The 26,693-nt window shown below is 52.3% G+C and overlaps 1 protein-coding gene across 7 annotated transcripts in view; it reads left to right on the top strand.

Annotated features, from left to right (window-relative positions):
- Positions 1 to 26,693, top strand: part of PRDM2 (PR/SET domain 2) — a 126,592-nt gene that overhangs the window by 32,800 nt on the left and 67,099 nt on the right. For 6 of the 7 annotated variants that reach the window (XR_016210233.1, XM_070077044.2, XM_089299265.1 and 3 more), the window contains 4 exons: positions 3,399 to 3,516; positions 5,000 to 5,103; positions 17,466 to 17,618; positions 22,797 to 22,923. Coding sequence is in view for 6 of the 7 variants with exons in the window: in XM_089299265.1 (XP_089155391.1) it covers positions 3,399 to 3,516; positions 5,000 to 5,103; positions 17,466 to 17,618; positions 22,797 to 22,923 (502 nt within the window). In the remaining variant the exon portion in view is untranslated. The remainder of the gene's footprint in view (positions 1 to 3,398; positions 3,517 to 4,999; positions 5,104 to 17,465; positions 17,619 to 22,796; positions 22,924 to 26,693) is intronic. The other variant, XM_089299267.1, reaches the window with a different exon arrangement.

Below are 26,693 nucleotides of genomic sequence, written 5' to 3'. Positions count from 1 at the left end.
TGGGCTGTGTCCTGTGAGAGATCGGAGCTCCTCGGAGTCTGGGGTCTGCAGGGGTCCTGGAACCTGTGCCCCTGGATGCCGAGGGACGCCTGTGTTCACCCCAGTCCCTGCCTCAGTGCCCGGGCGCATGTGGAGAAAGTGCTTCTGAGAGGTGACCCTGCTCTTTTCTTTCTCTCCTTTTTCCAAAGAAAGGTTTCAGTTAGCGTCCAAGAATCACACACTCAGTCAAGAATTTAAGTGGCAACAGACATTTGAGGTCCACTGCCCAGCGCTGGGAACGCAACACTGGACTGGACAGACACCATCTGTCTTCTCTCCGGTCTAACAGGGGAGACACACACTCAGCACATAATTACACAGTTATTAATGGCCGTGATAAGAACCATGAAGGGAAAACAGGAAGGGGAGAGTGCAGGCCATGCCACAAGTCTGTGCCTTCCAGTTCTTCAGTCACTGACTTTTTAAAAAATTTTTATTTAATAAATATAAATTTCCAAAGTACAGTTTATGGATTATAATGGCTTCCCCCCCATATCTTCCCTCACCCGCAACCCTCCCATCTCCCACTCCCTCTCCCATTCCATTTGCATCAAGATTCATTTTCAATTATCTTTATATACAGAAGATCAATTCAGTATAAATTAAGTAAACATTTCAACAGTTTGCATCCACACCGAAACACAGAGTGTAAAATACTGTTTGAGTACTAGTTATAGCATTAATTCACATTGTACAACACATTAAGGACAGAGATCCTACATGAGGGGTGAGTGCGCAGTGACTCCTGTTGTTGACTTAACAAATTGACACTCTTGTTTATGGCGTCAGTATCAATCACTGACTTTCTAAGAGTGTCCCTGCTGTTTGCAGCCAGAGCCGCTGCTGCAGAAACTGCACTCACTGGAGGTGGAAGGGAGGGCTGGGCTGGCCCGAGACTGGAGTGGGGTGCTGTGAGTGAGGGCTTCCTGTGTGAGCTCAGTCCCACCGGAGTGAGGATTCTGAGATCACTAACAAAGTGTCCTCTCCCGGTGAGGGGCTCCCATCCACAGTCATGCTGGGACTGTCCGGGTGACCACGGGCAGTGGGACCGTCCGGGTGACCACGGGCAGTGGGATCGTCCGGGTGACCACTGGCAGTGGGATCGTCCGGGTGACCACGGGCAGTGGGATCGTCCGAGTTCCTTTGCACCTGGCTGCTGTGCTGTGGTTCTTGATACTCACAGGTGTCCTAGAGTTTTTTTTTTTAAGATTTATTTATTTATTTGAAAGTCGAGTTATGCAGAAGAGGAGAGGCAGAGAGAGAGAGAGGTCTTCCATCCGCTGGTTCACTCCCCAATTGGCCGCAACAGCTGAAGTTGTGCCAATCCGAAGCCAGGAGCCAGGAGCTTCTTCTGGGTCTCCCACATGGGTGCAGGGGCCCAAGGACCTGGGCCAACCTGTACTGCTTTCCCAGGCCAAAGCAGAGAGCCAGACTGGAAGTGGAGCATCTGGGACTAGAACTGGCGCCCATATGAGATGCCGGCGCTCCAGGCCAGGGCGTTAACCCGCTGCATCACAGTGCCAGCCCCTGTTCGAGAGGTTCTAACACAGTGGTCTCGAGTGAGACATTTCCTGTGGGAGTGGCTGACCTGGCCGTGGGTCTGTAGGTTTTAGGCGGAGGCTGTTCTCAGGTGGTGCTCCTGTGATGCCAGGTGGGGACCCCAAGTCAGACAGAGATTCAGATGCAGGCTGTGAACCACTTGGGCCCCTTCCCCAAGGCTTGGTTTCCTCCTGTGTCTGTGTATGTGTGGCGAGGTTTAGAGGGGAATCCCTGACTCCCTTCCTCTCGGGCTGCTTGGGGTAACTTGACCAAGCAGGTAAGGTGGGCAGCACAGCGCTCGTGCTGAGCAGCCGTCGGTGTGCCGCTGCCCGGAAGTGCCAGTGTAGGTCAGCAGACGCTGTTCTCCCAGCGGGCTGCTCCTGCGGTGGTAAGTGGTGCCGAGCTTTGGCCCTGGGTCACAACCCAGAAAGTGTAACCCTGATGGCGCTGACAGGACTCCTGGCTCTGCTGGTACTCCTGACTGTTGCCTAATGGGTGAGTGCTACAAAATAATCATCATGTACCAAATTTAGAAAAAATTTATATTTCTAAAAATCCAGCTTGCAGGTTAAAATTTTCTAGAATGGGTTATATTTAGAAGTAGAAATATCTGTGTTAAATTTATTTGCACTGTAGCTAATTCAGAGCTTCCTAAAGCTGTTTTCTGGAGCGAATTTATCCTCCTGTTTCGGCAGGTGTCTGAGGGATGTTGTCTGGAAGCGGGCCAGAGATGAGACCTTGGCAACCACTGTGGTGTTCCTTTCTCTTGAAGCAGCCTATTGATATTTAAAAAAAAATTGAAATGCTGGGAGTACACAAATTTGGATGGTATTCCTGTCTTGGCACATGACATTCTTAAAAACCACAAGAGCTTCATTGTGCAAAAAATTAATCTTTAGCTTAAAGTTTGCTTTTTGCTTACATTGGTTCCTTTGAAAGTCCTTGGGAATTGTGTCCGTTTGCAGTGAACTGAACACAGGCCGGCATTCTCAGAGGTGCTGTAACCGACGCGTCGGCTGGGGCGGTTCCAGCATCGTCCCCAGAGACGTGGGACCAGGTAGCAGACACTCGGTTCTCCTTTGACTTGAGAGTTGCCTCTGATTGGCCGTCGCCTTTTCCATCCTGCGTCCTTATCTAATAGTAATCCTGCGTGTTGAGATTATGATGAGTTCCAGCCTACGTCTCGATCAGGGATCGTGTGATGTTCTTCCTGTCTGAGCTGCTTTGTGCCATCGTTGTGACCGTGCACTGCTGAATTTCTGTTTTCTGGGGAGGTCGCACCTCTACCACCGTAAGATGTGGTGTGTGTTTGGATGGAATGCTTCAGTCCCAGTCAAGCTGGGAGTGGTTGGTGGATGGGTGTTTGGGCTGGGCAGGGTCAGATAGGCAGCGTGGCCTCTGCAGTATGTGCTGGACATTTTCATTTGAGTGCACAATGTTGATTTCCATTTTTGAGCATTTTGAAGCAGGGAACGCAGCCTTTGATTTTAAAAGCAGGCTTGAGCTGTCCTTGGCTGCCAGATCTTTTAGGGCTGGAAGCAGTGTGGTGCTGGGGTGTGCATCGTTTGCAAGTGGCCGCAGGTGGCTAGGACAAACAGATAAACACAGACGGGCTCCGAGGTAGCAGCCGTTTCCTTTGGAGTCTCATAAACTAGCGTCAGAATGCCTCGCGCGTGCTTGCCGTCACCTTTTGGGTCTGATCTGCCAGCTTCCGGTTTCAGTTACATGTTTTGCATGTTTGCTTATCAGACCAGAAAAAAAACAAAACACGACTTGGGCTTTCTTCCTTCTGCTCTGATCGCCTGTTTCCTGCCTTGCAGAACACTGCCGAGCCTGTGGCAGCCGCAGAGTCCCTGGCCGAGGTGCCCGAACACGTGCTGCGAGGACTTCCCGAGGAAGTGAGGCTCTGCCCGTCTGCTGTGGACAAGAGCCGGATCGGTGAGCACTGCGGGCAGTAAAGAGCAGGTGGCCCTGAGGCTCCCTGGGGGGCCTGCGAGGCAGCAGATGGACCCTTGACCGGAAGACTGTGCTGTTGATTGTAAAAGTAAAACCAGGTGTGCACGCTTGCACGTGTGCACACACACACACCCACCTTCAGCACTCACCAGAGGGTGCCTTCCCCCACCGGCCTGCTCTGATCATGTTAATCCGGTTATTTCCTTGTTTTGTACTTGTTCTCACATCTGTGCCTGTCGTTGGCTGGGAGTGCCTTCGTTCTTCTTTAGACCTGCAGTACAGAGTCCTTGTGGTCCATTAGTAGTTGCTTGAATGAGTGACACAACCTGAGAGTCTCCAGGTGCTTTGGGCTGGGTTTTCGCGGAATGCAAGCCAAGCTTGTGTGTGCCTGGTCTTGTTTTTTGTGGCCTCATCTTTCAACAGAAGGCTGAGGCTATAAATTATAAAAATGTGGTCCACGTACAGGCTCGGACTATCTTATGTTTATATTCTGTTTCTTTTTTCAGATGTTTTTCTGATAGTCCAGTTTATATATATATATCTATGTGGATAAATTTTTAGTAATTGCTTTTCCTAATTCTCTTTGGCTTAATCTGTTTGTTTATATCATTCAAATGAAAGAAAGTCATTGATTTCCTAGCTCCCCTAAATTGATTTGTTAGTGCTATAATCAAATGCAATTCATAGCAGGCTTCCAGAAAGCTACACAAGACTGGCCCAGCCTCCACTCCCAGTCTATTCATGAGGAACTGGAGGCCAGGAGAGGGACACTGTCCAAACTGACCGTGTGTGCCAGTTCCCTTGACTCCAGGGCTGGTGCCTGACCCGTTCCTGGTGGCTTCGTCATCTTGCCGGCTTGCTTTGTGGTCAGTGCACGAGAAGTAGAAGCAGTCCTAAGAACGCCATGGATGGGCTTATCCTTTGGTAGTTTCAGCCTCTGGAGGTTGTCAGGAAGCTTAGCTACAGCGAGAAGGGCTTTCTACTTGGAGCCAGTGAAATTCAGAAATGTTTATTCACAAAACTGTAGTCCTAATTCTCTATAAAAATAACTCATGTTCACTGGAGGCAATTTGAAATCTCCAGAAAAGTGGAAGGAAGAGCTTAAAGATTGTTTGTAGTTCCACTTCATTCTGATTTTTTTTCCTCTTCAACTATGTGTTCTTCAAATATTTGTGATTGCACAGTGTAGGTGGTTTTACATGTAAACTTAAAAGCAAAAATAAAACATTCTTCCCCAGTCACAGAATGGTACAGGTTCTTTATAGACAATCTGGAAAATACAGAAAAGTATGAAGAAGAAAAATAAAAGTTCCCATTAAGAACTTGCTTTGATGTAGCCTGATCTCGGTTGATTTAACATCATCTTGTCTGGCCTCGTCAACTATTTTGTGAAACTGAGCTGATTTTAATGCTTTCAACCTTTCAAGTAAGCACAACACACTAAAATGTTGGTTTTATTTTCTAGGTGTCTGGGCCACTAAACCAATTTTAAAAGGCAAAAAGTTTGGGCCATTTGTTGGTGATAAGAAAAAAAGATCTCAGGTTAAGAATAATGTATACATGTGGGAGGTAAGAACAGATTCTTGTTCTTTGCGTATCAGAGTTCTGTATATTTTAAAGAAATCATTATCTTGCTCCCTCAGGGTTTGAATTTTGAAATCAAGCCAGTGTTTCCATATGTTCTTTGTAGTCGGGGTCTTTTTACTGAAGAAAGTGTTTCCCTGGACGCGGACTCGCATGCAGGGCGCTCTGTGTTCTCAGACTGCCTCACTGCCCCCACAGTGAGCGGCAGGGCCGTGTTTCCACAGCCTTGTCCGTGCTGCTTCTCTCTGCAGCCGAGACCTGGATGCCCGGATTCTCCCCGGAAAAGACCCCACGAGGCGGCTGCACACGCCCCGTAGCGTCTTCCCCGTGCTGTGGAGCGCAGTTTCCGTGTCTGGAGTAGCCGGAGTTGGGTGTATTTAGCACATGCACACTTCTGCGGAGCTTTGAGTTTTTGAGAGGTTTCTCATTCTGTGGACTGCACGTTCTCCCAGCTGTCCTGGAGGACGGGCCAGGGCGTGAGCCGCCTCCGCGCGGAGGAGTCGAGGTCTGAGGTGAGCTCCCCTGGGCCCCACTTGAGAGGGGTTCCGGTGCAGCCTGCAGTCCGTGGCTCTGGCCGGCTGTGTGCCTGTTAGGAACGTTTCCATCTCATGGCCTTGGTTACCCTCCTGCCTCCGGCTCCATGACGTGGGCAGGGTCCACATTACCTCTGGGTTGTGAAATTTTTAATTTAAAAAATGAGGATAATGATGTCTCACTGGGGTAGTTGGGAAAATAACCTGTGTGTTGTTCCCGGGGTTGTTGCCTGGGAAATCAGTGTCCGTGTTGGGTCAGGCCCGTGCCTTCTGGAAGCTCACTGTGTCCCAGAGGAACTCCTGGTGCGACTCCTTAGAGGAGGCGTGTTCTTAGGAGGGGACCTTCAGTGAAATCACATCTGCCCTTCACACGTTAGCCTGTAAAAACCCAAAAATCAAATGCAGCTGGCAGTGCGTAGGTTCTCTCCGTCCGGGAGATCTGGAGCGCGTGTACATAGGAGCCCATGTTGCTGTTTTTCTCAGTGCCAAAACTTGTGTTTCTTAACTTGAAAAATCGGAACTTCTCCTAGTAATTGAGGTTCTCTGTTTCTGTGAATCTATCCTGTCAAGCCAGGGTGCTTTAGAAAACAGGGGTTTACCAGGAGGACCATTGCATTATGTCATTTAACTACTTGTGAGGCGAAAGAGCTCTGTGTTTGTAGGGAAAGGTGATACAAATTACTAAAGACAATGCCTGCGTCATTAGAAGTGTTGTGACCGCAAAATCATGGCCGAAATAAACTGCATTTTCAGTTTTGTGTTTCCCAAGAGAAGTGATGGGCTCTGCCGGGTTCGTCCAGTCCTGGTGAAGTCAACGTCAGTGAACTCACCGTGGGTCTGGGTCTCCAGCATAGTGATTGGGCTTTGTTGGGCATACCAAGGAAATTATTGATGGTGCCTTTGGTGAATTAAGCTTTGTTCACGTTGAAGCCCCTGCATAGTATGACTTGATAATAGCTTGGTGAAAAATTGTAATTTGGAACCATGACATGGGGTTCCATTTTCCACTGTAAACTTATTAACATCCCATTGTTAAAGCTACTTCTAGCACACACACACACAGACAGACACATAGACACACACAGACACACACAGACACACAGACACATACACAGACACACACACAGACACATACACAGACAGATGCACACACACACTAGAGTTTGCAAGTCCTTGTGATGTTGCAGGTCTTTTTGGTTGGGCTTAAAGGCTTCGTTGTTGTCAAGGTTGATTCTTCCTGCAGTCAGGAAGGAATCTGTATCTCTTTCAGGTAGTTCTGATCACAACGGGAATATGTGGTATAGAAGCCTTTATGGTCTTTGTCTCTTTTTTTAAAAAAAATATTTATTTTATTTTATTTGAAAGAGTTACAGAGAAGTAGAGACAAAGAGAGAGGTCTTCCATCCGCTGGTTCACTCCCCAGATGGCTGCAATGGCTGGAGCCGCATGGATCCAGAGCCAGGAGCCAGGAGCTTCTTCTGGGTCTCCCATATGGGTGCAGGGGCCCAAGGACTTGGTTCTTCTTGTACTGCTTTCTCAGGCCACAGCAGAGAGCTGGATCAGAATTGGAGCAGCCAGGACTAGAATCGGCGCCCCTATGGGATGCTGGTGCTTCAGGCCAGGATGTTAACCTGCTGTGCCACAGTGACAGCCCGTAAAGTCTTTGTCTCTTAAAAAATCTTAAAATCAATCTCTCTCTCTCTCTCTCTCTCTCTCTCTCTCTCTCTCTCATTGTGTGTGTGTGTGTGGCAGAATGTAGGAATTGTAAGGTACGTGTTTCTTATAAAGAAGATGAAAATCAAGGTAGCATTTAGTATCATTAACCCATTCCACCCCTGGTCTTTTTCTCAGACTGGCATCAGCATTCTGCTTATTAAGGTAGTAGAAATGGTTCTCATCAGAATCTTATCTGTTGTCTTCAAAGCCCCTTAAGACCTGCTTATCTTTTAGCCCTGGGTCTAACACCCCAAGAACACCATTGGAGGCTGATCTGAGACAAAGTGTTAAATTGCTTTTCTGGAGGCCTTGATTATCTGACCCAGTCTCTAGTTTTCTAAACTTTCACTGAAAACAGTCTATTAAGTCAAAACCAACAGGAGAGAAACAGCAGAGTTTCCCTGACCTGCTTCTGGCAGGGGACTGCTGGCTATCAGAAACTGCAGTATTTTGTTTTACCGTTATATTTTTATTTATTTATTCTTACTTTTTAAAAAAGACATTTATTTATTTAAAAAGTCAGAGTTATATTTAGAGAGGGATAGAGAGAGGGAGGGGGAGGGGGGAGAGAGGGGGGAGGATAGAGGGAGGGGGAAAGAAAGGGCGGGGGAGAGGAAGAGATCTTCTGTCTACTGGTTCACTCCCCAGATGGCCACAGTGGTCCCGGCCAGGCTGAAGCCAGAAGCTTCACTTGGGTTTCCCTCGTGGATGGCAGGAGCCCAGACACTTGGGCCATCCTTTGCTGCTTTTCCCAGGCTGTTAGCAGGGAGCTGGATAGGAAGTGGAGCAGCTGGGACACTAACCAGTGCCCATATGGGATGCCAGCACCGCAGGTGGCAGCTTTACTTGCTATGCTACAACACTGGCCCTAATGACTGTTTTTTTAGAGAAGTTTTTGGTTCACAGCAAAAGCGACCAGAAAGTCTAGATAATTCCTGTTTATGTTATTATTTTTTTAAAGATTTAGTGTTTTATTTATTTGACAGGCAGAGTGGTGGGGTTGGTAGGTAGAGATAATGGTCTTCCATCTGCTGGTTCACTTCTCAAATGGCTGCAACAACCCATGCTGGGCCAGGCTGAAGCCAAGAGCCTGAAACTCCATCACGGTCTCCCAAATGGGTGCAGGAACATCAATAATGGAGCCATCATCCACTACTTTCCCAGGTGCATCAGCAGGGAGCCGGCTCAGAAGTGTAGCAGCCAGGACTCAAACCAGCACTCCAATATGGGAGACTGGCATCGCAGTGGGAGGCTTACCCTGCTGTGCCACAGTGCAGGCCCTCTGTTTTCATCTGTTTTGTGCTGCTATAACAAGTACCACAGACTGGGTGATGTGTAACCAGTAGGACTTTAATTGGCTTCCGGTTCTGGAGGCTAAGAGGTGCAAGTCTGAGCGGCCCGCCTAGCGAGGGCCTTCCGGCTGTGTCAGAACGCAGCACAGGACTCAGAGCGAGAGGTCGCAGGAGCTGATTCTTGCAGCTGATTCTCATCCGTCCACGAGAACGGCGGCCCCAGGACCTAAACGCCTCCCGATAGGCCCTGTCTTGCCACTTTGTAGAGCTGAGGACTAGATTCCAGCGCTTGCTTTTTTTTTTTCCATTTAAAGATTTATTTATTTATTTGAAAGGTAGAGTTATAGACAGAGGGAGAGACAGAGAGAAAGGTCTTCCATCTGCTGGTTCACCTCCCAAATGGTCACAACTGCCAGAGCGGGGCAGATCTGAAGCCAGGAGCCAGGAGCCTCTTCCAGGTCTCCCATGCAGGTGCAGGGACCCAGGCACTTGGGCCATCTTCTATTGCTTTTTCAGGCAGTTAGTGGAGAGCTGGATTGGAGGTGGAGCAACCAGGACATGAACTGGTGCCCATATTGGGTGCTGGCGCTGCAGTTGAAGCTTAGCCTACTGTGCCACAGCGCCGGCCCCAGGGCTTACTTTTGGAAGACATTCTCAGACCACAGTAAGTTCCTTGTGGTTGCTGCCCTGCCACGCACAGCCTACTCAGCACCCTGCATCAGAGGGGCGGTGCTGTGTAACCCGTGAACCTGTACTGACGCCTTGCGGTTACCCAAAGTTTGTAGCTCACATCAGAGCTTACTCTTGGCGTTGTACGTTCTCACAAACCTGTAACGTGTGGAGTAGTATCAGTGTACACACATACAGGCAAGAATCATGTAAGCCCCTGCCATCTGGGCGTGGCCACTGTGAGCATCTTGGTCGTCTTCACGGATTCTGTCAGCTCTGTTTCTACCTTTTTCTTATGTGTCTCACACGTACTAGTGTATCTACAAACACCACGTATAGAGATTTATGCAAATGCGGTCGACCATGAATGCGGTTCTATCATGTGCTTTTTCCAATGTGTTCTGGAAATACCTGCGCTAACTGCTTGTCTGCGTCGTCATTCCTCGAGGCTGCCTAGAATTCCACAGCGTGCCAGGCCCTCTGTTGGGCGTTTAAGTAGTTTTACTGTGATTATGTATAACTCCTCAAAGTATAAAGCTCACTGTGTATGCACAAGTGCTGTCCTTTTGAGATGTGAGGACTTCAGAGAGGTGGAAATGAAAATAAAAGATGTTTATTTTGATGCAAAAAATTTTAAAATCCATACATAGTTTTTTTTATTCTATTTATTTTCCACGAACATAAGACCCACTCATATGCATGCATCTCAAATTTATTTGTTGGGACTGGCACTGTGGCATAGCAGGTAAAGGTTCCACCTGCAGTGCCAGCATCCCATATGGGCGCTGGTTCGAGTCCCGCCTGCCCCACTTCTGATCCAGCTCTCTGCTATGGCCTAGGAAAGCAGTAGAAGTCCTTGGGCCCTTGCACCTGCGGGAGAGACCCGGAAGAAGCTGCTGGCTCCTGGCCTCGGATCAGTGCAGCTCTGGCTGATGCAGCTAATTGGGTAGTAAACCAGCAGATGGAAGACCTCTCTCTCTGCCTCTGCCTCTCTGTGACTCTACCTTTCAAATAAATAAATAAACATTAAAAAATTATTATTTGTACTAAAACAATTTTTTTAAGATTTATTTTATTTATTTGAAAGAGTTACAGAGAGGTAGAGACAGAGAGAGAGGTCGGTCTTCCACCCACTGGTTCACTCCCCAGGAGGCTGCAATGGCCGGAGCTATGCCGATCTAAGGCCAAGGAACCAAGAATTTCTTCTGGGTCTCCCACATAGGTGGCAGAGGCCTAAGGACTTGGGCCATCCTCTGTTGCTTTTCCCAGGCCATTGGTGGGGAGCTGGATTGGAAGTGGAGCAGCTGGGACAAGAACCAGTGTCCATGTGGGAAGCCAGAGTCCCAAGTGGTGGTTTAACCCACTGTATCACAATGCTTGCCCCAGACTTTCTATAAACTTAAAAAAAAAACATTTATTTATTTGAGAGAGAAAGAGAGAGAGAGAGAGATCTTCATTCCATCTAATGGTTCACTCCCCAGGTGGCTGCAATGGCCAGCTTTCGACAAGGCCGAAGCCAGGAGCCAGGAAGTTCTTCTGGGTTCTCATGTAGGCAGCAGGGCCTCCAGCACTTGGCCAGCCTCTGCTGCATTTCCCAGGCCATTAGCAGGGAGCTGGATTGGAAGTGGAGCCACCGGGACACGAACTGACAACACAGGTGGTTGCTGTACCCACTATGCCATAACAACCCCCCCCCCCCCCCCCCGCAAACTATTTGAAGCTCCCTTTTAAATTTCTAGAGATAATAATATTAAGTCAGGAAGTCAGGCATGTTTTTTCATTTAATTAATTAATTAATTAATTTTTTTCCAGAAAGAAAGGAAGGAGTGAGAGAGGAGAGCTAGAGCGAGAGAGAGAGAGTTAGGCACATTTTAATCTTTGGTGGGTCTTGTCCAGCAGCCCTCCTTTCCTCCTAGCCTTTAAAACCCGGTGTTCTGATTTCTTTGTTTTTTCACTAGTTTTACAATATCCATTGTTATCGCTGAAAACTGATAGTTTACTGCTTCTGTTTGCCTTTTGTGCATTCAGGCGACACATTTTGATTTTGAGTCAGGAAGAGAAAGGGAAGTGGAATTGTGTATCAATTAAAACTGACAGAGAACTGTCTCTACTGGGTAGACATTATGTACTGTAAAGTGAAGACGTGTTCTGTCAGTCAGCGCTACTATGATTAAATACTAACAAGTTTCATCCTTCCTGCTTTCTCAAATCTTCTAAAGTCAAGTTATCTGTAAGTTAAAATTGCAGGCAATAGCACAGCGGCCACCAGCTGATTTTAGGCCTTTTTTCCAGAAAGTGCAACTCAGCTTTCACTGTTGGCTTCCAGCCAGTGAGCCATGCTCAGCACAGCTCCCTGCTGCTTATAGCCCTGGAGCTGAGAGTGGGCTCTACGTTTTATCTAGTGATCTGTTTATTTTAAGGTTTAGTTAAGATCTGGAAGAATGACAGACCGAGAGGGAGAGAGAGAGATCTTCCATCTGCTGATTCACTCCTCCAGTGCTCACAATGGTTAGGTCTGGGCCATGCCAAAGCCAGGAGTCTGGAACTCTATCCGGGTCTCTCAACGTGGGTGGCAGGGACACAAGTACTTGAGCGGTCATCTGCCACTTCCCAGGAGCATTAGTAGGGAGCTGCATTGGAAGTGGAGCGGCCGGGACTTGAACTGGCACTCCGACACGGGGGACAAGTGTCTAAAGTGGTGGCTTAATCCACTGTGCGACAGCACCCACCGTTTGGTTTGTTCTTTGCAAACTTTTCTCCATATGGCATGGAGATTTAATTTTGAATGTGTATTTAAATTGTCATGTGTATAAAATTTGAATTTAGATGCTTTTGTAACTATTTCAAAACAGCGGGGTTAACTCGGGTGGTGAGGATTGGGTTTTGCTTGACAAGAAGTTGATGCACAGTTGTTAGAGGTGGGAGAGACAGCAAGGAGCTAGGGCAGATCACTTGGTGTGGGTAGGAACGGGAAAGGGTTTGCAGACGGGAAAATGGACAGAGAATGCCGCCAGCAGCCCAGAAGCCCGAGCCTCCTTCTCCACTCTCTGGTTGCTTCTCTCTTTTATTTTGGTGATGGAAGAAATGAGGGGACCAGGTTCGAATCCTGGTTCCGTTTTTGGTGACTTGATTATTTGACGAAAGCGATCATCAACCTTTCCTAGGTTTCCTCTTTTATGAAATGGGCTTAATAATATTTCATAATCATTTTTCAGATTGTTACAAAGGTTAACCAAAACAGCACGTAAAGTGCGTAGCCCAGGGCTCGGTATGCTGGTGCTTCCCTTTTTCGGCTCTTTCTAGAATGTGTCTGAAAGTGAGTTCACTAGCGAGGGTATTTCACAGTGTTATATTGTCACCGCCACCTTGCTTTGTTAGAGGAGCTGTTCTCTCGAGTGGGTCAGGAGAATGGTGGATCAGGTGTAACAGTGCTCCTTGGGGTCACGTCAGCTCAGCGTTTCCTGGTCCTCATGAAGATCTGGAAGTGGGTTTCTCAGGTGTGTCGTTTCCTGGGTTTGGGCCCAGGTCGGAGGTTTACCTGCCTTTGCCTTGTCTGAGAGGGAGAGACTGGGACTGGCGCCTTTGAGGTCTAGTGAGTTTTGCTAGATTAAGCAAACTTTCATCACATTTGGAGACAGGTTCTGTGTCTCAGTCACTGAAATTAATTTGATTGGGAACCGAGGTTTGACACCTATGAAGGGAATTGTGTAAAATCACATCCCCACCCGAGTTCCTGTGTTTACGGGTACACTCACAGGAAAATGCGACAGTTCCGTGCTTTGCAAATGGCACGCGTGTGTGATGAGGGCCTTCAGTGCAGTGTTCGGCAGACTGGCTGCTGTCACTCAGACTCCAGCTTTTATTCAAAAGGCTGTTCTTCCAGCAGCCTCGTTTTTGTGCTGTGTGGCACGAAGGTAGGAAGTTCACATAAATGAAGGGAAAAGAGTTATGGGTTACCCTGCTTTTTAGAGAAAACCACTATTGACATTTTCATATATTTAGGTTCAGATTATGTTTCTCTTTAATGTTCCTATATGTAAAACAAAAATGTACCATATCTGCCTGTATTTCTATCAGTCATTCATAAATTCTGAATAATGCCATAAATGGCTGTACTTTTCTCTCTTAATTATAGAGATAAAATTCTCAGGTGATGGAGAACCATCTAACAGAAATAGAAGTTAGCACATCACCTGCCCACTGTTCACACAACAGTGCTTTTCTTTTTTATTCTTTTTAATATTTATTTATTTATTTGAAAGCATTACGGGGGGGGGGGTCTTCCATTCGATGGTTCACTCCCCAATTGGCTGCAATGGCCGGAGCTGTGCCAATCAGGAGCCAGGAGCTTCCTCCCGGTCTTCCACATGGATGCAGGGACCCAAGGGGTTTAGCTATCTTCCACTGCTTTCCCAGGCCATAGCAGAGATCTGGACAGGAAGTGGAGCAGCCGGATCTTGAACTGGCACCCATATGGGATGCTGGCGCTTCAGGCCAGGGCATTAACCCACTGCGTCACGGCGCCAGCCCCAATAGTGCTTTTCAGAGCCTTAGTCTTTGCTGCAAGGAGGGGCCGTCACTCACTGAGCTGCCTCTGTTATTGTGTGGATGTGGACCGGCATCAGTCTCAGTAAGTCCCACTACTGTGAACATCTTTGTTCACACATCCGGTACAACTGCCCTGTCGTCTCATCAGAGTACATCCCACATGATGGCTGAAGTATATGCGTGTGTTAGAGACTTTCTTGGTCAGATTCTTCTAAATTCCATCCAAAACCTTTATACCAGTTTGTTCTCTGATCAGCAGCGTTTGGGGGAGTCTTGTTTCCCATACTCTTCCCATTTTTTCCTTTTCAATAACAAACTTTTTTGCTAATTTAATAGAAAGTAGTTTTAATTTGAAGTTTTATTAAGTTTAATATATTTAAAAAATTATTTTCATTTTAATTTGAAGGCAAATAAAGGATCTCTCTTTCTCCATCCAGTGATTCATTCTCAAATGCCCACAACAGCCGGCACTGAGCGAGGCTGAAGCTAGGAGCCTGGAGCTCAATTCAGGTCTCCCATGTGGGTGGCAGGGACCCAAGAACTTGCCATGGGTGTGAAGTAACAGCAAGAAGCTGGCTCTGAAGCATAGTAGCTGAGATTCAGTCCAGGCCCTCCCACATGGGATGTGTGTTTCCCAAGTGGTCATTTTACTGCCTTACCCAAGCTGTGTGTGTGTGTGTGTGTGTCCGTGTGTGTCCGTGTGTTCTTGAGGTTTTGGGTACTTGTATTCTTTTGTGAATTAATTACTTGTTAGTCTATTTTAAAGAAGTGTTCATTTTTTTAATAAAACAAAAGAATATTTTGCTTTTGCAGTTCAGTCTGGCCTAGGAGGTTCCCTAGTCCCCTTTGAAGCAAAGGGAGCTGTGCGTGCATGAGGAATTGGCTCAACTGGAGCGCTTTGCTTCCTGCAAAGGTTCAGGCTGACCAGAGCACCAGAGGGTTCCAGCTCAGGCTGCACTGTTGCTCGGAGGCAGCCCCACTCTGGCTGCCTGCTGCAGCTCCAGGTTTCCCTGGCAGCCTGGCCAGTGTGCGGATGGGGAGCAGGTGGGACCCTGCCGCCCCCCAAGACGCAGCAACGTGAGGCTTGTTACCCCAGAGTCCGGCGGCAGTTTATATTGGGATGGGGAAGGATAGCCTGCATGTGGTGCTACAAAGTAGGAACGGTGGGTGGGCAGGGTTCCAGGGGCGTGTTGTCCATTCTCCTTATTTTGCTATGCTGACAAACATGACGGAAATAGCCCTTAAACATTCTATTTTCTTTTCTTTTTTAAAGATGTATTTATTTATTTGAAAGGCAGAGTTACAGAGAGGCGGAGGCAGAGAGAGAGAGAGAGAGAGAGAGAGAGAGGTCTTCATCTGCTGGTTCACTCCCCAGATAGCCACAATGCTTGCCAATCTGAAACTAAGAGCCAGGAAATTCTTCCAGGTCTCCTGCATGGGTGCAGGGGCCCAAGAACTTGGGCCATCTTGTACTGCTTTCCCAGGCCATAGCAGAGAGCTGGATTGGAAGTAGAGCAACTGGGACTTGAACCAACACCCATATGGAATGCTGGCACTGCTGATGGTGGCTTTACCTACTATGCCACAGCACTGGCTCCCCTGTTTTATCTTCAATTTGAGAGGGAGAAAGAGTACAAGAGCACACTCATTTGCTGATTAATTCCCCAGATGCCCAATAAATAGGACTGGGCCAGGCTGAAGCCAGAAGGTCCAGGTCCCACCTGAGTTGTTACCTGTTCCCTCCTAGCGTGCACATTAGCGGGAAGCTGGAGTCTGGAGCTGGGCACTGAACCTGGGCACTCCAATGTGAGTTGAGGTTGCCTTAACCGGTAGGACAAGTGCCCGTTGCCCACCAGTTTTTTAATAAACCACAGGAGGTGCTGAGGCAGTAGTGGGCACACTCTGTATGTGTGTACCTGTCACACGGCAGGTGTGCACCTGTCACACAGCAGGTGCTCCTCACATGCTGGTTCCATGCATTCATGCCATGGTTTTTTGTTGTTAGCCTGCTTTATGCCAGGCTTCGGCAAGGCGTTGGAGGCGGTCAGTGTGTGAGAAGGCCAGTTGTCTTCTGGTGGAGCTACCAGTGCCCTGCGCAGAGCAGGTCCACTGGTGAGACTGTGTGTTAGAGCCGCCCCAGTGCTGTGAGGAAGGAAGGGAGTGAGGGCCCGGCTTGGCTGTTCTTGCTGGAGTGCTCAGGAGGGGCCCGATGAGTAGTGGTGTGATTAAGTAGGTGACTTGGAAAGGAAAGTCCTTTAACCTCTGAACCTCATTTTGCCATGTTGAAAATAGATGGAATGGGGCTGGCACTGTGGTACAGTGGGTTAAAGCCCTGGCCTGAGGAGCCGGCATCCCGTATGGGTGCCAGTTCTAGTCCCTGCTGCTCCTCTTCTGATCCAGCTCTCTGCTATGGCCTGGGAAAGCAGTGGAAGATGGCCTTAGTGCTTGGGCCCCTGCACCCACATGGGAGACCTGGAAGAGGCTTCTGGCTCCTGGCTTTGTATTGGCACAGCTCCGGCCATTGCAGCCATCTGGGGAGTGAACCACTGGATGGAAGACCTCTCTGTCTCTCCCTCTCTCTGTAACTCTGACTTTCATATAAATAAAATAAAATAAATCTTTAAAAAAAAAAAGGAAAAGAAAATAGATGGAATACTAAACCTGCTGCCCAGATTACACCAGATAATATATAAAACATGCAGCATCATACCCCAAAGCTCCCCACAAGAGAAGGCAGTGGTGGTGCCAGGAAGGTGGAGGCCACACGTGGCAGTCCCGGGCTTGGGGAGCCAGCGTGCCCAGAGAGCAGCGTCTTCACTCTCAGCCCAGGAGCGCGAGCTTGTTCCACAGGAAGGGTGGCCTGTGTGGGTCCAGGAGGAAAGCCATTGGAGTGTGGAGAGCCAGGCTGTGTGTGTGTGTGTGTGTGTGTGTGTGTGTACACGCGTGCGTGCGCGTGTGTTTGGTGGGGGAGGTAGACAGAGTTTTTTTCCCCCTTTTTTTCTGAAACAAAGTAAAAGGCGAATTTCATTTGCTCAGCACGTGAATCTTCACCGATTGATTCTGCATTTGTTTCAGTGCCTACTTGGGTGTTTTTGCAGTTTAGTTTGGGAAAAATAAATCCTATTTATGTGTACACAAAGCTCCGGTCAAAAACCATTGCTAACTGGATGCAAGGATGCTAAATGAGGGCGGCAGCATGGGGGGAGGGGGCGCGTGGGGAGGAGTTGACTTGAGTCTGGGTGGCCAGGAGCAGCTCCCTGCAGGAGGAGGTTTGCTCTGACTCTGCAAAGAGGGGCTTGGGTTTGGGTCTTTGCTTAGGAATGGTACTGACGTTTCCCAGATTGTATCCATGGCACCCTGTCCTGAGGTATTAAGGGTCAGCCGAGTTTGCAAAAGCATGGCAAACTCACACGGCAGCTCAGGACACGTGTTCACCGTGTGGTCGGTGGGCCCAGATCCCCTGCCCCGCCACAGCGCTGGCCCCATAGGAACTGCTTTAAAGAGCGTTTGCAGATATTGAGAACTGTCTCAAAGCTGAAGACGGGACATTTTAGATGCTCTTCTTTTAACCCAAGCGTCCCCTCCCCAGGTGTACTATCCGAACCTGGGATGGATGTGCATCGACGCCACCGACCCGGAGAAGGGCAACTGGCTGCGCTACGTGAACTGGGCTTGCTCGGGCGCCGAGCAGAACTTGTTTCCGCTGGAGATCAACAGAGCCATCTACTACAAGACGTTGAAGGTAACCGGGGAGGGCCGGCCCCCGCCAGCTGCCCCGGGCGCCTCTCCCTCCTCACCGCCCTCGGCTGTGATTGGCAGGGGCTTCGGATTCCGCAGACTTTGCAAGGGCCACGCGAGCTGTGGTTCAGCTGCACACCCGAGCTGCTGCGTTGTTAGTACATGGTTGTCACTGCCTCGGGTACGATGGGGAATCGAGGCATCCGGGTGGCGCTGAGTGATCACAGCCCGCATCTTCGCAGACCCTGGTGAGCCAGCCCGGTGTGCGGCATCTGCTTCCCGCCGCCCGCGTGCGGGGTGCCGCGGCTGTCTGGCGGCAGAGTGTTTCCAAGTGTAAGAGACCGTGGATAGCTGTGGTGGTTCCGCGCACGGTGTTCAGCGCGGGCGCAGCCCCGGCTTGCCTGTGCTTTGCCCTCAGCATTATTCAGGACATGTGTCTCCCTCAGACAGTTTTCTTTGGAGACGTTACGTGTGGAGACGGAGGAAGAGGGAAGTCCTGTGTTTGGGCTGGTGGCGAGGTGGCCGAGCGCACGCCGGGCACCTTCGTGAGGCTCGTGAGCGCTGCTGGATTTCTGCAGCCGGCTGGACTCTGCACGCCTGCAGGGTCCAGCGCTTGGAGGACAAATCTCCACGTTGTGCACAGCAGTGTTCTGAAGCGCACTTCCATGGTGTTATTTGGGAGGGAGAGACAGAGAGAGAGAAAGGGTGCTCCCCCACCCACTAGTTCACTCCCGATTTGCCCACAACGACTGGGTCTGGGCAAGGCCTAGTGGAAGTCGGAAGCCAGGAACTCGGTCTAGGTCTCCCACATGGCTGCCAGGGTCACAACTACTTGAACCGTCACCCGCTGCCTCCCAGGGTGTGCATTAACAGGAAGCTCGAGTCAGGAGCCAGGGCTGGGACGTTGCCGTGGGGTGCGGACGTGGTAACTGGCACCCTAACCGCTGTGTCAGACACCTGCCCCAGAATCTTGAGGCTGCGAAGATAGACTTGCTTACATCGCTCCAAGGCAGACTTCTGTTTATTCATTTATCTCCATCAAACACGTCATGGACTTAGGGACACTTGTGAGGAGAATCGTCTCTATGCAGTTGAAACCGCTTGGTGAGCGAGCATTTAAGGCAATGGCCGGTTCTGCAACTGTCTTGTTCATGTGTCAGCCCCAGGCCATCGGGGAGTTTAGTTCACGTGTAGCTGCCAGTTGGATTAGCCCCCCCCCCCCCCACACGTTCTTGCTTCCGGCCCCCGCGGGAGATACTTTTCTGCGCTAGTTCCTCACAGAGGCCTCGGAGCCCTGCTTCCCGTTTCCTTTCTGCTTGATTGTGGTCGCTTGCTTTTCTGGAAGATGCTGCTGTGCAGTCTTGCCATCCTGGAGTTCGAAACTGGATTCACAGTTTGATTCAAGAATTCACGGTTTCTTGTCTAGAGTGAGGGCGACATGCCTTTGACTCGTGATACAGAATCCCCGTGGAGACCAGGGGGTGAAAACACGGCAGGCAGGGTGGGAGGGGGGTTCTGAAGGAACACGTGCCCAAAGGGGTCCCAGGGTACCTTGTCAGACTCAGCTGTGCTCTCCTCTGATAGCAAATCCACGTGAACCTCCAGAAGCGAGGTGCGGAGCAGTGGGTGCCAGTGTGAATTCTGGAGCCAGACTGCCCGGGTTAAAACCTGACTCTCCTGTGACCCAGGCAAATGGGTGTGACCTCAGCTCCCGTATCAGGAGGAACAGGTCATTGTCGCGTGGACCTGCTAGAGTCAGGTGACTGGGAGAGAGCTCTGCACCTACAAAGTGCTGGTAAATGAAGCTGTCCCTCTTGGCAAGCTGATGTGGTGTGATGGTCAGAAGCAGGGACTCTGCAGCAGACGCCCTGGTCATCCACATTGGCCTCCGGTGTGGCTAGGCACAGGTCCTTCTCTCTGTGTTTGAGTTCTCTCGCCTGTGGAGATGGAGGCAGTGCTGGGCAGACTTGGTGAGCCAGCACGCCTGAGGCTCTGTGAGCAGCCCTCAGCCAACCCGCGGCGGCGGAGGGACTGGTTACGCTGCCGCTGTTATTTTTACCTTTGTCCAAAATAGCATAGTTCTGACCCTTGCAGATGTCCTCCTGTCCTGACCTCGTGGTCTTTCAGACTCATCACCAGAGATCACTTCCTGTCTTCTAGATTAGCATCGTGTAGGTTTGTGTCTTGTGGATAAACTGCCCAGGAAGTCTGCCGGACCCTGGATTGTGTTCTCAACTTATTACTGCACCCAGGTCATTGGGAAATCTCAGCACTGGTTTTGTTTGCAATATGATTAGGATTCCAGAAAGGTAACTGAGTCTGCTATCTATTCACGCATGTACTCGTGAGTTTTCCAAATCTTTATTGTCTCCTGTGCTCCACGGACTGTCCTTTAGCAGTGAACAGACGGACAAGGTCTGCCATCTTTTCGAACTTCTATTGGTAAGGAAGCAGAGGCAGATAATCCGGAAATAAGATGGTGATGAGTGCTATGAAGACAGTAACATGCCACAGCGGCAAGGCTGCTTTCAGTCCTGTGGGTCAGGGAGGCCTTTCTGGAAAAGACATTTGACCCTAGCCCTGGGAAAGCAGGGAGCCGGCCATAAAAAGATCTGCAGGAAGAGCATTCAGGAAGCAGGGCCGGTAGAAACAAAGGAATAAGGTAACTTTTACAGAATTCAAGTTTATTATTAAAGAACAGAACCACATGTGGCTGGAGGGAGAGGCGGAGTCACGGAGCTGAGGCTGGTGAGGGGCAGGGGCGAGGTCAGCTGGGGCTCAGAGGCTGTGGGCAGAGGCGTTGCGGTCTGGTCCTCACTGGAGAGTGGAGCTGAGAGCTTGCCTGCCTCTTACAGGACTTTGCTGGGAATGGATCCTAGGTAGGTAAGCGAGGACGCACTCTGTGTTCCAATGGTTCCAGATTCCTTCACTGTGACCTGGGGTCAGAAATACTTAGAACTCTTGTTTCCTCCTAGTTGGCCTGTTCGAACCTCAGGTGTCTGCACACTGATATTTAGGGGAGTGAGGACGGGCGATTTGGGGACGCCTGTCTGAAAGCCAGGGAAAAGCTGCAGGGTTGGGAGTGTTTTTGTTGTTGGTGGTATTTTTTTAATGTGAAAATACGGTACAGCCATGTGCTGCATAACCAGGTGCCAGCCAGTGAGACTGCTCATGACGGTGCTCTCAGGTTGTGTGCCCTCATGTCACAGCTGGATCAGTGGCGTGTCAGCACACATGCCGATGCTCTACAACAGAACCACCGAGGCACGCCTGTCTCAGCACCTGCCCCTTCTTTAAGTGGCACATTATTACACCTGTATATGCAAAAAAGGTGGTTTAGTCTTTTATTTTGAATGTAGATGTATATTTCCTTTATTTAAGGACATGATTTCCCTCCCGAAATTCCATGTGAGAAACCTTAAGAATGCTAAACAGAAAAGAGAGCAATATGGAAGCAAGTCCTTGATTGAAAAGACTGGTTTTTCTTTTGAAGGGTCAGTTATTTGTAGCTGTCTCAGTGTAAAGTTGAAGTCAGGTGCCTCTTGCCTGTTGCTGCTTCGTCAGCCCATTGGCCTGCTAGAAACTTGACGTTAGATTTGTGAAGCAGGAAGATTCTGGTGTTTTCTTATTGTGCACTTAGCAGCAACCCAGTGGGCCCTCCTGAGCGGCGTGTGTGCTGATGCTGGGCTTCAGCAGGCCGCCGGCACCGTCAGCACTGCACGGCTGAATGCGGAGCGGGCACACGGAGACCTAAGTCCCATGCTGTCTCCTAACCAGTCTCCGGGTGTGCTTCTTGGACTGGGAATGAATTGGGACTGCATTCGTCCTGACTCCCCACGTTTTCCTTTTCTTATTTGGCTTCATTTAAGACTTCACATACTTCTGAGAACGCTCGACATGTCCGACATTGATTACCACCATTTCATAAACGTGTCTTAGAGCAAAAATCTGTTTTTTCATCAGAGTGACACATGGCTATTTTAGCCCATTAATATCATGATTTTTTTTATGTTTAACTGAGTTATGAAGGGAACGTATTTGTTCAAAGATGAGCAAATGGCAGCTTTTGGCCATCCTCGGGGGAGCAAAGGAAAGTGACTTGTTAACATGTGAGATCATCAGGAATGCTCTGTGGGGCCAGGTGGGAGTTCTGCAGCACCGGCTCTGTCTCCCTGGAAGGAAGAGCTAGGTCCTAAAGCGGCATCTCCGGGGGGCTTTGCCCCTGCTCCCGACAGGATCAGACTGCGGTGATCCGAGTCCGGAGCCGAGGCCAGCCCCGTGGTCTCTTCCTAATCTGTACTCCTCGCTCTGGCTCCTGCTCTTCCGTTCCAGCCGCGTCCGCGGACCAGGAAGCGACACCCGGGTCTCAGCCAGCCTCCTGGGTTGGGGGACCTTAGTCTTTGTCTTTTGTTTTCTTAGGGAAGGCTCCTCCTGTGTTCTGATGGAGTCCGCAGGCTCCCGGTGCTGTGTCTCTCCTGTTCTTTGTAATTAACACGTGTTTCATGCGGGGATATTTTGAGACTATGCAAACATTCGCCTGTGGGTTCCTGCTGAGCCTCGCACAGCTGAGCCGGCTGCGGGGGGGTGGGGTGGGGTTCCTTCTCACTGGTCAGCTGGGGTCTGCGCCTAGAACTCTGCTTTCCACGGGCTGACAAGTTCGCCCACCTGCGCGGACGCGCACGCGACCCTAGTGGGTCTCGGCTGGATGCTACCGACCCGGATCCCCCGCCGCTGTGCACACGGAGGCGTCATCCTGAGCGGGGCCAGGCTGTTTCCCCGCGTGGGCAGGGGCCTGCCCGGCCAGGTCCTCCTCCCTCGGCGCCCCTGGGCCCTGCCGGGGTCTGCCGGGGTCTGCAGGCTGCCGGGCGGCGCGTTCGCGGCGAGGGCGCGGGCCTCGCGCGGCCGGACGCCTCCCGGCTCGGGTTGCCTAGGCGTGGGGCGTCGTGGGCGTACGTGGCCAGCGCTGTCGCCGCCTGCGTCCGCACCCGCCGTGCGGTCCTCCGTCCAGCAGAGGGGCCTGCGCGGCGGCGCCACGGCCCGGAGCGCGCCGGCCGCCGCGGCGCCCACAGCTGTTTGCCGTCGGCGCGCCGCGCCCGGCCGCCCGGCCGCCGCCGCGGCGCCCCGCCCCCGCCAACAACCGCCGCTCTGATTGGCCCGGTGCTTGTCTCTTCTCTCTCCGCAGCCAATCGCGCCGGGCGAGGAGCTGCTGGTCTGGTACAATGGGGAAGACAACCCCGAGATAGCAGCTGCGATTGAGGAAGAGCGAGCCAGCGCCCGGAGCAAGCGGAGCTCCCCGAAGAGCCGCAAAGGTAGGAGCCCGCCGGCCCCGGCGCCGCGCCCGCCGCCGCCGGCTCGCGGGGCGGGTCCGGGCTCGGCCGCCGCCGCGGCGTCGCGGTGACCTTTTCCGGACTCGGCTGGGCCCGGCCCCGCTGCTGAATCACGGCCGCCGCGCGCTCGGGCTGTTTCCTGACTCGGGGCCGGGCGGCGGGCACGGCCCCGGCCCCGCACTCCCGCACTCCGCCGCGGCCCTGCGCTCCAGGCGCCCGCAGGGTGACAGCTTCGGCCCAGCCGGGCCCCGCGCGGGACGCGGGCCGAAGATGGACGGGGGCAGGGACATGCCGGCCTGCCAGAGAGGAGAGGAGACAGAGTTGTGGGGGCGACAGATTGGGGGGAGAGGAGACAGACAGATTGGGGAGAGTGGGGGCGAGACCGGAGGGAGAGGAGACAGACGTGAGGGGAGAGAAGACAGACAGATGGGGGCGAGACTGGGGGGAGAGGACACAGATGGGGAGAGTGGGGGCGAGACTGGAGGGAGAGGAGACAGACGTGGGGGGAGAGGACACAGATGGGGAGAGTGGGGGCGAGACTGGAGGGAGAGGAGACAGACGTGGGGGGAGAGGAGACAGATGGGGGCGAGACTGGGGGGAGAGGACACAGATGGGGAGAGTGGGGGCGAGACTGGAGGGAGAGGAGACAGACGTGGGGGGAGAGGAGACAGACAGATGGGGGCAAAACTAGGGGGAGAGGACACAGATGGGGAGAGTGGGGGCGAGACTGGGGGGAAAAAGGAGACAGATGGGGAGAGTGGGGGCGAGATTGGAGGGAGAGGAGACAGACGTGGGGGGAGAGGAGACAGATGGGGGAAAGTGGGGGCGAGACTGGGGGAGAGAGGAGGCAGACGGGGACAGTGGGGGTGAGATTGGGGGTAGAGGAGACAGATGGGGAGAGTGGGGGAGACAGGCTTGGGGAGGAGACAGATGGGGGGAGACTGGGGGGAGAGGAGACAGATGGGAGAGTGGGGGCGAGACTGAGGGAGAGAGGAGACAGATGGGGGAGTGGGGACAACAGATTGGGGGGGAGAGGAGACAGACAGATGGGGCAAGTGGGGCGAGACTCAGTGGGAGAAGAGACAGATGGGGAGAGTGGGGGGAGAGGAGACAGACAGATGGGGGAAAGTGGGGCGAGACTGGGGGAGAGAGGAGACAGACGGGGACAGTGGGGGTGAGACTGAGGGTAGAGGAGACAGATGGGGAGAGGAGACAGATGGGGAGAGTGGGGGAGACAGGTTTGGGAGGAGACAGATGGGGGCGAGACTGGGGGGAGAGGAGACAGATGGGGAGAGTGGGGGGAGAGGAGACAGACAGATGGGGGAGAGTGGAGACAGACAGATGGAGGAGAGTGGGGCTGAGACTGGGGGGAGAGGAGACAGATAGATGGGGGAGAGCGGAGGCGACAGACTTGGGGGAGAGGAGACAGATGGGGAGAGTGGGGGCGATATTGGGGGGAGAGGAGACAGACAGATGGGGGAGAGTGGGAGCGACAGACTGGGGGGGAGAGGAGACAGATGGGGAGAGTGGGGTGACACACTTGGGGGAGGAGAGGAGACAGATGGGGGAGAGTGGGGGTTACACACTTGGGACAGGAGACAGGGGAGAGTGGGGGTAACACGTGGGGGAGGAAACAGATGGGAGAATGGGGGTGACACACTTGGGAGGAGACAGATGGGGGAAACTGGGGGTGTCACACTTGGGGGAGGAGAGACAGATGGGGGGGAGTGGGGGTGACACACTTGGGAGGAAACAGATGGGGGAGTGGGGGGACACACTTGGGAGGAGACAGATGGGGGAGGCTGGGGGTGTCACACTGGGGGAGGAGAGACAGATGGAGAGTGGTGACACACTTGGGAGGAGACAGATGGGGGAGTGGGGGTGACACACTTGGGAGGAGACAGATGGGGGAGTGGGGGTGACACACTTGGGGGAGGAGACAGATGGGGGAGTGGGGGTGACCCACTTGGGGGAGGAGACAGATGGGGGAGTGGGGGTGACACACTTGGGGGTGGAGACGGATGGGGGAGTGGGGGTGACACTTGGGGGTGGAGACAGATGGGGGAGTGGGGGTGACACACTTGGGGGAGGAGACAGATGGGGGAGTGGGGGTGACACTTGGGGGAGGAGACAGATGGGGGAGTGGGGGTGACACACTTGGGGGAGGAGACGGATGGGGGAGTGGGGGTGACACTTGGGGGTGGAGACAGATGGGGGAGTGGGGGTGACACACTTGGGGGAGGAGACAGATGGGGGAGTGGGGGTGACACTTGGGGGAGGAGACAGATGGGGGAGTGGGGGTGACACTTGGGGGTGGAGACGGATGGGGGAGTGGGGGTGACACACTTGGGGGAGGAGACAGATGGGGGAGTGGGGGTGGCACTTGGGGGTGGAGACGGATGGGGGAGTGGGGGTGACACACTTGGGGGAGGAGACGGATGGGGGAGTGGGGGTGACACTTGGGGGTGGAGACAGATGGGGGAGTGGGGGTGTCACACTTGGGGGAGGAGACAGATGGGGGAGTGGGGGTGACACACTTGGGGGAGGAGACAGATGGGGGAGTGGGGGTGACACTTGGGGGAGGAGACAGATGGGGGAGTGGGGGTGACACACTTGGGGGAGGAGACAGATGGGGGAGTGGGGGTGGCACTTGGGGGTGGAGACAGATGGGGGAGTGGGGGTGACACTTGGGGGTGGAGACGGATGGGGGAGTGGGGGTGACACACTTGGGGGAGGAGACAGATGGGGGAGTGGGGGTGGCACTTGGGGGTGGAGACGGATGGGGGAGTGGGGGTGACACTTGGGGGTGGAGACGGATGGGGGAGTGGGGGTGACACACTGGGGGAGGAGACAGATGGGGGAGTGGGGGTGACACACTTGGGGGAGGAGACAGATGGGGGAGTGGGGGTGACACACTTGGGGGAGGAGACAGATGGGGGAGTGGGGGTGACACACTTGGGGGAGGAGACAGATGGGGGAGTGGGGGTGACACTTGGGGGAGGAGACAGATGGGGGAGTGGGGGTGACACACTTGGGGGAGGAGACAGATGGGGGAGTGGGGGTGACACACTTGGGGGAGGAGACAGATGGGGGAGTGGGGGTGACACACTTGGGGGAGGAGATAGATGGGGGAGTGGGGGTGACACTTGGGGGAGGAGACAGATGGGGGAGTGGGGGTGACACACTTGGGGGAGGAGACAGATGGGGGAGTGGGGGTGACACACTTGGGGGAGGAGACAGATGGGGGAGTGGGGGTGACACTTGGGGGAGGAGACAGATGGGGGAGTGGGGGTGACACTTGGGGGAGGAGACAGATGGGGGAGTGGGGGTGACACTTGGGGGAGGAGACAGATGGGGGAGTGGGGGTGACTGTGGAGGGAAGGAAGGAGGCAGACAGCTGAGGGGACAGGAGACAGGAGGTGGACTGAGAGGGGAGGCAGAGGGACAGGAGAGAGACACAGAGACAGGAAATCAGAGAGATGGGAAGATTGGGGTTGGGGCGATAGACAGGAAGGGACAGTCAGCAGAGGGAGAGCAGGATGGGAGAGAGACCTGGAGGGGACCAGGCTGCCGTGAGCTCCTCTGCAGGGTGGAAGTTCAGAGTGTGCTGTTCTTGTTGTTGTGACTAAGTTCTCGGCTTTACGATTTATGATTTTTTGAAGAAAAGGGAGAGGCTGGGCTGGTGTTGGGGAAGGAGCTTAATTTGGTGGCTTGATCCCATTTCCAGCTGGCGTACTGACAGCTGGGATTTT

This window comes from Oryctolagus cuniculus, chromosome 7, assembly GCF_051225735.1.
Source record: "Oryctolagus cuniculus isolate XC-2025 breed Fujian yellow rabbit chromosome 7, ASM5122573v1, whole genome shotgun sequence".
In the NCBI taxonomy this organism is placed as follows: domain Eukaryota; kingdom Metazoa; phylum Chordata; class Mammalia; order Lagomorpha; family Leporidae; genus Oryctolagus; species Oryctolagus cuniculus.
This window is presented reverse-complemented; position numbering and strand designations above follow the sequence as displayed.